Below are 12,464 nucleotides of genomic sequence, written 5' to 3' on the forward strand. Positions count from 1 at the left end.
ATTAAAGCCCGATTTTAAAATTTGCTTGTTTCACTTTTAAAATCATGAACAGGCTGGTTCCTAAAGATTTCCCTTCTCTGATTTCTTTTCCTGATAACAGAGTTACCTCCACAGTTACCATTGCAGATCAGTCTTCCTTTTATATGATCTTTTGGAAGCATCTAAAAGCTTATCTATTTCAAAATTCTTGATTTCCTCTGACAACTGTTGAAAGGCATTATTTTTTTTTTATTTTGATCATTTTCTTATTGTAAATCGTTTTGGACTCTAATTTGATGGTGATAAGGTGCCTATAAAGGCTGAGATTAGATTAAAATCAAATGTCTCAATTTTGGTAAAAAGATCAGGCCTAGGCGCCCTGTTCCTGAAAAAGGGGTTGCTATAGGCAGCTGTGAAGAAATAAAGAAAACAAACAACACTGAAAACTCTGACTAGGGACACTAAAGGAAAGTGAGAAGTGACAACATGAAAAGGGAAGCTTCCAGAATATATTATTTCTAAACTGGAAAATCTTTTTTTTCCTCACACAAGCTCCAACAGATGATGCTGCATGACTTCTATTAGGACAGGATATCCAGCTTGTCCTCTGATAAAAATATGCACATACTATATATGAACAAACAATTATGCCTGTTCTCATTAGGCATGGGCTGTTTTCTTTACCTACCTCAAAAATAGGGGATATATAATACAATTCAAACCACGTTTGTATAGGCCGAGTTTCAGGGTTTCCAAATATGACAGCAAACTAGCAACACTAACATAATGAAACTGAGCTGAACTGAGCTGAACTAACAGAGCACTTTAGAGCAGTGTTTCCCAAGTTCAGTCCTGGAGTACCCCCCCCCCCGTCAGTCAGATTTTCAGGATATCCACCATGAATATGCATGAACTTGATTTGCATACACTGCCTCTATTATATGCAAATATTTTTCATGCATATTCATGGTGGATATCCTGAAAATCTGACTGACGGGAGGGGGGGGGGGGTACTCCAGGACTGAACTTGGGAAACACTGCTCTAAAGTGCTGGCAAGGGGTACTCCAGGACCGGACTTGAGAAACACTGTTTTAGAGGAACATCTACTTCAATAATCTTAAAAATAAATAAATAAAAGGATCAGCAACTCAGACTTACAATACACCGACTCGGTTCTACAATAACCTTGATGTACCAGAAATCCATGGTGAAGTCATATACAATTGACTGCATAGTACAAAAACATGATTACAGCACATACTTGCAAAGGAGAACGAATAGTTATGATTTTGCTCCCTTCCACTGTATCAATTTGACAAATTATGGATCTATCAACTCCCGATTCATTGTGCCTAGCACGGTAGAGACATCGTCCCACTTTCGTTAGAGGAATCTTGTCTATAGTTGAGTGGTTGATTGGTGCTAAAAAGTGAATAAAACATAGATTATAAGTACTATCAACATTTCAATAATTACGTCTAATACAAATAAGAATCCAACTTTGTTCTAAAACTGTAGAAAACTATCAGCCAAATCATTCTGTCTTAACTTTACTCCTTTCATTCCTTGGAAAGCAGAGAGCGGTTGATATTCAGCACCATTTAACCGGCCAGGAGCCGTTCCTGGCCAGTTAACTAGCACTTAACTGGCTACGCAGTAATATTCAGCACAATACCTGATTGTCTCTACTCAATATTAGTTCTTAGTGGTGAACCAGCTATATCATGTGAAAAACCCGGCTAGCCGCAAATATTCAGCGCATCGCCAGCTACGTTTGGTGGCCAAATCGGGTCACTATAAACTGAACCGGCAAACGCTGAACATTGACTTGGCCAATTAAGTTTAATCCTACCAAATAAACCCCCAGATATTCAAAGCTGGTCACTGGAAATGGCCTGGCATTGAATACCCAAGACAAAAGCTAATCCTGGGTTTAAGAAGTTATTCGGTTCCCAATTAGTGCACTTCAAAATGTTACAGAAACAAAAGGAAACTAAAAATAAATAAATTAACTATTATGAAAAATCAACTTCAAACCAAAAGTTCATGAAAATTTTTTTTAATGTGCTCAGTTTTTTTTTGGTGTTTTACTGCGACTCGAAGGCTCGAGATATGTAAAATCACCTCTATCACCATCATAGCACACCCTACCTCCACACCACTATCTAGTCAGAGAACATCAAGAACAAGCTCTGCATCTAATAGATGAAATAGTATAAACTTAGCTTCGTGTAAATTGTAGCTGGTGCCGTATTGTTCAATGTTCAGTAGGATGCCGGTGTACAAGGACTATGCGAGTCTCAACCAGAGCAAAACTATTTAAATATCCATTGTTCCCAGTGAGGGATTCTATTATCTCTTTATAGACAGCTCATTTTCATTTGTGTGCCAAATCTCCTGAGTAGTTCAGAAGCCATGCTGAGGCTATGGAAGATCAGACTTAGGCCTTTCTTGGATGGGAGGGTATTAAAAGTACTAATTCACGCTTTTGTTCTGCATCCTCGGGATTACTGTAACTTTTAGTTGGGGTTCTTCTGTAATCAACCAGACACTAGCAACTTATCCATCATACTGCTGTAAAATTACTTTACCATGCATGAAGGAGTGATCATGTTTCTTCTCTCCTATTCGTGCAGCAACAGCTCTTGGCTACTTACAGGATGTAAAATTCTGATATTAATGCAGAGGGCTCATTTAACAGTCAGCAACTATATATGTTTAACTTGCTTATTTCTTTTGATCCTTCTTGTTCTCTCTGATCGTCAAATACTAATTTATTGGTAGTTCCCTCCCTTACCAGCCTCTGCCTAGACAGGTCATGTTCCACAGCCTTCTGTTGTGTTGTTCCTCTTTTGTGGAATGCAATGCCAACTGAACTTAGACTAGAGTCTTCAATGAAGAGATTTAAGCTGTCTTGAGCACTTGGCTCTTCTCCAAGGATTCTCCTTAAACTGGTTTGTTGGTTCACTTGATCTGCTTCATCAGTTCTTTTTCCTCTGCTCCCTAATATGTTCTGTTTGTGGATTGTTTAAAACCAGTGAATGCTGTTCTATTCTTTTCCTCCCTCTAAGAGTCTTGTGTTTATCCTTTATCCTCTGCCTCCTGTCTTACAGTACACTTTCTCCAGACTGCCAATGGCAGTATATCAAATTATCAAAATAAGTGTCATAGTACGTATTTGCAGGGGGGCATACGCTTAGGACATACATAAGTTCCTCACTTACGCAGAATATTGTAAATTACACATGTCCCTACTACATTTACGTGACCGAAATGATGCCAGATCTATGGTTGATGTAACTGTGGGCATGTACATGAAAGGCATGCCAATACTGGGTTATGCTAACACTTTAACATGGAATCTGGGCGCCCAGATGTCATTATAGAATAGGCTATCACTGCACAGCCTTTAGGGCACCTAAATGGAGGCACCCACTTATAGAATTACCCCTTACTGCAGAATACAGATCCTTTAGACTCACTCTGAATCAAAAGCTTGTTTTTTTTTGCACAAACATATTTATAGATTCTGGTGGTCTTAAAAGTATATTTTGTGGTATACTTGAGAAACTGAAATAGTCTTACTGATAGATCATCAAGCTGTGTGTGACATTTTTCTTCCGGATAATTGTTTTATTTCAGGCATTTTTATTATGATTTGGCATTTTATTATGTTTTCAAAAATTTATGTTTACCTATGTTTATACTGAGTTACAGTATAGACATAACTGGCTGTACAATACTGAACAGTACCACAAGTATTTGCCATACCAATTATACTGACCCAGTGCTTCAAAGATACCATTGTTTGTTACCAATCACATGTACTGTTGATATTCTAAATATAAATTTATTTTTTTTAACTTACTGAGTTGAATGTAAAATAGTTTGCTACTAAGGCTGGTCATTGCTGAGAACTGATCACTCTCACTCTTAGCTCTGACATAATCCATGCTGAGACACTCGCCATCATTCAATTCAAATGTTTTTGCTCCAGAATCAAGGTGAATGGTACTAAAGGAATCACTTGGTAAAACACAAATGCTCAGCCCCAAGGAGTTCTTGATTACAAATGGTGCTTGATCTTTCTGGAAGATGTCTGAAGTTTTGCTAGTTGCTTCTACAAATGCCTACAAAACAAAATGCAATTAGAATTAAAAGCACTAGTAGGTCTCCCAGCAATGGGGGTTCGTCCCTTCTTGGCTGAAAATATATTTTGCAATGCTGGATTATCACTTCTCCGCCAACATTTTCACACTGGAGAAATGCACTCTATTCATATATGACATTGGAGGCATTGGACACTACAGGTTCTTATAAACAGCAAAAAAAGCTGCTTTTAGAAACTTGGGAGCTTTATTTGCAGTCCTTACCATATAAAGTATAATTATTTCCTTTGAGCTTTGGAATCATTTTTTTTTGGGGGTGGGGGAGGGAACGGGGGGTTGGTTTAGGGAAGGGAGCTGTTGCCTGGTTTTGATGGTTTACCTTTGTTGACTGGTGGTTCCTTATATCCAGTTATTGTTCTGTTTATTAACTTTTTGCTAACTTCCATAACAGTTGAATCATAAAGAGATTAATGAACAAAGGGGGTCGAGGAGGTGGGTAGGGAATGTTTACACTATTGTAAAATATTGGACTGCTCAAGTGTTTTCTTGCTGGATTGTATCTTCTTATATGTTCAATAAAAATTGTTTACACTAAAAGCAATGGTTAGCAATAAAAAAAACCCCAAAAGCAATACATAAAAACTGTATATATCAATTTGAAACCTGATATAGAATTTCATATTATAAAACTTCTTCCACTCTTATGTTAACTACACATTGTCTCATGTCTACTACGATTTTTTATTTTGTCAGTGCAAGCCCTCCTCATTATTAACAAGGCATTGTTTATTGCTAGCTGACCATAAAAAATGTATAAAATGATCAAACATATGCTCTAATACCTATGTAAGCACTGAGGACATAAAACATAAAAAAAAGAAACAGAAGTAATACAAATAATTCCTATTACAACAGCATGAACATATTCCAGGTTATGCTTTACTGAACCAATGCAGTACTTTGATGCTAGGATTCAGTCCTCCATACTATGTCTTAAAAGCTATAACACACCCGAAGTACAGTTTTCTCATTTTCTAATTTCTGAAAGAAATTATTTTTTTCTTTTAAATCAGGTTTCTTACCTTTCCTAAATTGCTAAGCATCTGGAGTCCACAATTAGATATGGTAATATTCAACTGCTCTTTAGCAAAAATGGTTATCACTGTTTTATACTCTGGTATCTTGAAGTTTTCCTCATCAGCATTTAACTCGCATATCTGTTTTTTAGATTTCTTTTTCATCTAAAAGAAAAAAAAAGTGGGCATGTATCTTACAACTATTTTTTCACACAAAGATTAAGCTGAAGTATACCATACCTAAAAAGGAAAAAAAAAGTATTCACTGTGCATGTCTTAGGAAATTCTGATAGATAACTAACTCCTAATTCTATAATCTTGTGTGCACTTTTCTGCACTTAGGGGAATAAATCCTGGTGCATAGATTTAGTCACACTGGGTCATATTCAATAACTGCGCATAAATTTCAGAACATTCACAATGCCCATCTTCCCACCCATAAACATGCCCCTTTTTGCCTGTGCACATTAGAAGCTAGGTGCATTGCACTACAGAATGGGCTTAGTGAGTTGTGCATGTAAATTCTAATTACTGCCAATTATTGCTCATTATTGCTTGTTAAGGTCATGGAGAAAGGACAAATCTTATAAGAAAAACTGGAGGAGAGCCATAAATGCCTACAAAAAAAGCTATTGCTAATGCCAAGAAAAAATACTCCTCAGATATAATAGCTAAACTAAATATATAGGATGTCTTTAGTCAACATAAATCAATTGATTATATAATGACTAAAATCTTTTTGTTAACTTATCTTTATTCATGCTACAAAAGGTTTTGGAAAATACACATAAAACCTATACAAACAAAGCTGAGTGCGCTCTTACACTATCTGAACTCATGTGACAGCTTCTCATATAATGCACATTACAAATTGCTTATCATTAACAGTCCCGGGTTGATGTGTCTTGTGATCTAAAAAAATATCACCATTCAGTTCTTCAATTCTTCCATAAGCTGCCAGTTCTTCCATAAGTTGCCAACTCTCACAGGTAGAAGCAATTAAGAAATGTTCAGGTTAACCATTGTGACAGAAGTGTGTTTTAAGCCTGTAAAACTGCCTTAATTATTTCCTGAAGTGTATTTGCCCGCTCGAAAGCCGTCTCCTTAACACAGAAAAAAATCCTAACCAATAAAAAGGGATATTTCCTTGTAAAAGCTGATAGATCATCGTGCACAGCTTAAAATAAATCTTGCTGTGACTGGAAGCCAATGTAAATTATAATAAAGAGTGGTAGAAACATCCAACCTTAAAAGATCATTCATCGCTAGATTCTGCATTGTTTGCACCCTTTTCAATAACTGCATCAGTTAGTGCATTCCACATATGCAACATAACTGTAATCCATTTTCAAAAGCAGTAAAGACATATAAAAAGTAATATAAGCTGAAAAGGAAACGCTTCAAAATTTCTGTGCATTGATCTTAAATTTAAGAGCAAAAATGAATGTTTTATTACCTTATTAATGCCTCTGCATCGTTCTGTGGTGTGACTCCAGCTTGGATTGGATATTGTTCACAATTTTGGCTGGCACATCTCAAATGATATAGTAAAATTACAAAAGGTATAGATAAGGGTGACCAAAATGATATATGGGGCTGAATGATTTCTATGAGAAAAGGCTAAAAATGTTACGGCTTCTTCAGCATGGAGAAGAGACAGTTGAGGGGAGACCATCAAATGTCTATAAAATCCTGATTGGAATGAAATGGGCAAATTCAAATCAATTGTCTACTTTTAAAAAAAATAAAAATAAAAAAGGAAAGATTAGCGAAAGGCCAAGAAGTTACAAAGCTGCACATTTAAAACAAATAGCAGAAAATTATTTTTATGTAACATGGTTAAGCTTATGAACTTGATTCTGGAAGGTGTGGTAAAAGCACTTAGGGCTTCTTTTATAAAGGCGCGCTAGTGATTCCCACGCAGCAAATGAGAGGAAGCGAACTGAATGAGCTTCCACTAATTTGCCGTACCGAGAATCGGTATTTGTGACCTGGATTAGCCAACTGTTGGAAACAGAATGCTGGGCTTGATGGACCTTTGGTCTTTCCCAGTACGGCAGTACTTATGTACTTATGACAGTCGACAGGAGAATGGGAATTTTCATGAAAGACCTGAAATGTACGATCAGAAAGATAGTTGGAAAAGCAAGAAAGGACATTACCGTGAATACCGGGAGATAAGGAGAGAATGATATGCAATGTCAAAAGCAGAAGAGAGGTCTAAGGAGACAATGATGACAGAAAGACACTGATTAAGAGAAACATTTATTGAATCACTGAAAGCTAACAAGAGGTCTTAGTGCTGTGAGACCTGCGAAAGCCGGTTTGATAGGGATGAAGAGCAATAGTGTGTTCTAGAAAGTTGTCAAGTTGTAGTAGAACAATCTTCTCCAGAATCTTTTAGAAGAAAGGCATATTAGATGTAATTAACAGCAGATGTGGAATCAAAACAAGAGCATGCTTCCAGACAGGAGGAACAGCGCTATTTAAAAGACTATTGCAAAAATGATGAAGAGTGTGAGGAGCAAGAGGCGAAAAGAGAACAGTAACCAGACAACCAGGCAACGAATCTGCTTGGGAGGAGGTAGGGTTGAGAGTCTGCAGTGTATGGAGTAATGAAGTTTGAGATGAAAGACTGAATGAGTGCCACGAGGCACACAGAGTCTGGAAAGGAGAAGTATTAAAAGGTAACAGAGGCGTAAAAGGATATGCTTGAGGAGGGGATGGGAGCAATTGATGGAGAGACGAAATCTTAGGAAGCCAGAAATCAGTCACAGTAGAAAGAGGAAGCAGTGAAGGATCATATGAAGAGGAAACAGACTGAGCTGAAGAAAGTTCCTGGAGAATACAAAAGAGGTGATAGAATGTAAGACAGGTGAGGCTCCCAGTGATAGAAATGGTGGGAGAGGTGGGGGGGGGGGGGGGGGGGGGAGACAGGCAGGACTTCTTGCAGCAGCAGTAGTGAGAGAACATGTGGAAGACACATCAGAGATTAGCACCAGCTGCACAGGCTGGTTTGCCTACAGCTCAGATGTGCTAATCTACACTCCATGCCATCAAAACAATAGGTTTATTATGAAAGCAGTTGGCTGATTATGAGTATTTAAGCCTATTCTTTCTGAACCCTAACAGAAAAATAATCTTTTCTAGAAAAATGCACCGAATATATAAATACCCCCATCAACATTCATTCTGGGACTACTATTTCTGCTCCTACTAAGTCTATATTTCAACAGATTCAGCATTTTCTTTTATTACATCTTACCTTGACTTCAAGGCTCCAAGGTTTGAATTCATCACTTTTTTCTATTTCTAATGGTTCAAGTAAAGGTTCCCATACACCTAACATCTCATTGTAGTAAAGAACCTAAATGCACATATAAAAAGTATTGCAAAACACAAAAGTTACAAGACACATTGCTGATATGCCTAATCTCATAGCGAAAGGTAGAGCTTCACACAAAAGCAAACATGTTACACCGCCAATAGGTTTGAGCTAAGGGGAGAAGGGGTGGGGTGAATGAGGGGTAGTAAATGAGAGACTCAAAAATTCACCCCTTCCTGGAAGTGGCCCTGCGAGGACAACTGACAGCTATCACCAACACTAGGCAAACGCCTGGACTTGGCCCCACAGGACCAATGCTTCATCAAGCTAAGGACCACAGGCTAAAGCTTGGGGCTCAAGGAGGCAGCTCCCACACTCATATCAGGGAAAGGTCTGTAGACCTATTACCGAGAGCTCCTCAGGTCGAGGATTCAACCATTGGCATTGAGGATTCAACCACTGGCATATCAGATTAGGCTACAGACCAACAGTGTCCCAGAATGTAGGGCCCAACAAGAAGTCATCCTGCTGAACCAAACCATGTGTACCATCTGTAGGAGACAGAAATATTGGCATGTTCCAGGGCTGACTTGTCATACTAATGATATTACTGAATTATCTATGTTCTGTCTCCATCTGCTGGTGGAGAAGCATAATCCACTTGTCTAGATAGCTCCAGCAAGTTAACAAGGAATTCTTACTTTATTTATTTATATTTTTTTATTTGTTACATTTGTACCTCACATTTTCCCACCTATTTGCAGGCTCAATGTGGCTTACGTAGTACCGTAAAGGCGTTCGTGCCAGCCGGTTGACAACAAATACAAGGTTGTATTGTGGTTGAATGAGGTAGATGTTTGTCAGGCACCGTGAAGGTTGAAGGGAATGAAGACTGAATATTGTCCTGTACAATCATTAGTTGCGCTGTGTTGCTGGGTGTGGGGATTTACGTTGGATCAGTGGGGTAAGCCTTTTTGAAGAGGTTGCTTTTTAGTGATTTTCTGAAGTTTAAATGGTCATGGATTGTTTTTACAGCTTTTGATTCATGCTCAGTTCACTGCTTTTTACATACAGCAGAAGAGCATTAAAAAAAAATAATGCCGACCTCTAATACAGTTTTTTTAAATATTCCATATTAAAATAGAAATAAATTTGAAAACAATATGACACACTAGCAATAAATATCACAATTCTAAAGAGTACATTGGATATGTACAGTTTTACTAAAACTCAGTGCCAAAGTTAAAACACATTTTAACAGCTAGCCTGACCAATTGCCACTTGAATGTATTTACTATATTACTATAAAAGATTAGAGACCAATTCACAGATGATTACTGGGATGACATAATAATAAATAGAAATAAATCAAAACATAGAAAAGAACTTGACTATCTCAATACATTTTTTTATTAGCTTTCGAAGGTAACCCTTCTTCACATCAGAAATAAGCAAATGTTGACAAATATCAGAATATTTAAGTGAAACACAAAATATTGACATCTACCAGACAGGATTTAAGATTTGGGCTTTCTACCCCACTATAAACCATAAAATTATACTATTTTGGCACCCTCTTATCAGTCATCCATTTCTCCCTGTTTCTCACCCAACTCAGCTTTCCTCGTTTCTCACCTAACCCACTCTACTCTCTTCCTATGAGACTGTCATTGGAATGCTTATGTGTTTCATTTATATATTCTGATATTTGTCAACATTTGCTTATTTCAAATCTGCGAAAGCTAATTGAAAAATGTATTAAGTTAGTCCAATGATTTGACTTATTTCTATTTATCACCTTTAAAAGTGGACTAACACGGCTACCACACAACTTTACTCAAGATGGGATGACAGAGAAACCAAAGAACTGAGAAAATGGGGAAAAAGATTGCAGACAATGTAAAGCTTGGGGGAAGAAAATAAAGACATTTTCCCTTTGAATTGCACAAATACTTACTTCTAATTCAAGTTGAGAATAGAGGTTAATTAGAGTACTCCAGTTTTTTACATCACCAAAAAATGATGATTTTGCCAAAAGCATAGGTACTGTCCTATGACCAACTCCAGCTTCTAAAGTCAGAATAATTGAATCAATGGACATTTTCATTGTTTCTCCTGTGGGAACCAACTTTGTTACTGCAGTATTTTTTTTACTTTCATCTGGCTCTTCAAGAAACCACATTTTTAAATCTTTTGCCTCCTTGTAATCCCACAAATCAAGTGGAACAGGACTATTTTCTTCTTCTGTAGCCTCAGGAGTTGAAGAAAATGCTGAAGTAATAGTGATCACTGTATTTATGATAACTGGAGAGACCTAAAGAATATGGGGAAAATGTTTTAAATATAGTGAATAAAGGAGTAATTTTGTAGTTTCTCATAGGTAAATGTTTATGTTTATTCCACACTTGATATACCGCCTTTCTGTAAGTACAGTCAAAGCGGTTTACATAGAAAGGGCTTTTGTAAATTACTCTGCAGCATACAAGCATAAATATATGCATGGTGACAAGCCAGCACAAACTTTCACATCACCAATGTGTAGGCATGTTCAGGGTAGTAGTTGGGCAGTTCTCAACAATGCCGTGTGGAACACCTGGATTTCATTCCTGGCCTAGAACTATGGTTTCTAGGCCAGTGAGGACTTAGGGTACTGCAGAGGCAGCCTTCACAGATGGCAGGAAAGCGCAGGTTAAGCAGCAGCTCAACATCAGTGCCTAGTAACTAGAGTCAGGATAAATGTTACTACATTTTAGAGGAAGTCGAGGTTCAGTGTCCCTGGCTGAGGAAACATTGCAATGGCTGGGCTCAGCTGAGATGGGGATAAAGAGAAAAAAATCCCAGGTACCTGGGAATTAAGGGTTCATGATGACATAGCCCAAAGGAGGCCAGCTGTTTGAGCAGGAAGTCCAAAAGAGGAAGACAAAATCACCAAGCCAAAAAAGTAAATCAGATATGAAATTGTGAATTCTGTCATAACCTAAAATTCTAGACATGTCAAAGTTCAACATGGGAAATTTATCATCAAAGGAACTGTAAGTCACTACACAAGCCCTTAAACTCTACAGTATATTTTTCTGATTATAACATATTTTGAATGTATAGACTTCAAGATGCATGAGGATTTTTTTTCTCTTGTATTTTAGTTTATGTTTAATTGTTGCAGGTGAAGTACTGACAAAGAAGAACAAGGTTTGGTGTTCTGTATTTTCAAAGTTATCAATAGAAATCAAACAAAATAAAACATGGAAAAGAAAATAAGATGATACCTTTTTTATTGGACATAACTTAATACATTTCTTGATTAGCTTTCGAAGGTTGCCCTTCTTCGTCAGATCGGAAATAAGCAAATGTGCTAGCTGACAGTGTATATAAGTGATAACATTCAAGCATTACTATGACAGTCTGACAGGGTGGGGGGATGGGGGTGGGTAGGAGTTATGCATGGGGACATCAAAGCATATCATTGATATTCTAACAGGGTGGGTGTGGATAGGTGAGGGGAGGGTGATCAACAGAGACATACAGCTTTATGGTTTATAATGGGCTAGGAACCCCAGATCCTTGTTAAGTCCTTTCTGTTGCTCATCTTCCAATGTGGTATATATCATTCAGTGTAAAAAATGTAATGAAGGATGCTATATTGGAGAAACAGGCCAGATGCTTAAGACAAGATTCAATTTACATAGACATCACATGAACAATACTGGTGCCAGTAGGGTTCCCACGCCTGTTGGTCAACATTTTACAGGACCAGGACACTGTACCAGTGACTTCACAGTGAGAATCCTGAAAGGTAACTTTAAAACCATACAAGAACGTAAGACCTTTGAAGTCAGAATGATTGAATATTTTAACACCCAACAGAAAGGACTTAACAAGGATCTGGGGTTCCTAGCCCATTATAAACCATAAAGCTGTATTTCTCTGTTGATCACCCCACCCCTCAATTATCCACACCCATCCTGTTAGAATAT

At 37.6% G+C, this 12,464-nt stretch overlaps 1 protein-coding gene across 1 annotated transcript in view; it reads right to left on the reverse strand.

Annotated features, from left to right (window-relative positions):
- VPS13A (vacuolar protein sorting 13 homolog A) overlaps positions 1 to 12,464 on the reverse strand; it is a 556,982-nt gene that overhangs the window by 266,211 nt on the left and 278,307 nt on the right. Inside the window, exons 41-45 of the mRNA XM_030193720.1 lie at positions 10,448 to 10,804; positions 8,431 to 8,532; positions 5,172 to 5,330; positions 3,849 to 4,110; positions 1,242 to 1,402 (exon numbers count right to left, since the gene is read on the reverse strand). Of these exons, the coding sequence (XP_030049580.1) occupies positions 1,242 to 1,402; positions 3,849 to 4,110; positions 5,172 to 5,330; positions 8,431 to 8,532; positions 10,448 to 10,804 (1,041 nt within the window). The remainder of the gene's footprint in view (positions 1 to 1,241; positions 1,403 to 3,848; positions 4,111 to 5,171; positions 5,331 to 8,430; positions 8,533 to 10,447; positions 10,805 to 12,464) is intronic.

The sequence above is a fragment of the Microcaecilia unicolor genome, chromosome 2 (genome assembly GCF_901765095.1).
Source record: "Microcaecilia unicolor chromosome 2, aMicUni1.1, whole genome shotgun sequence".
Classification (NCBI taxonomy): Eukaryota; Metazoa; Chordata; class Amphibia; order Gymnophiona; family Siphonopidae; genus Microcaecilia; species Microcaecilia unicolor.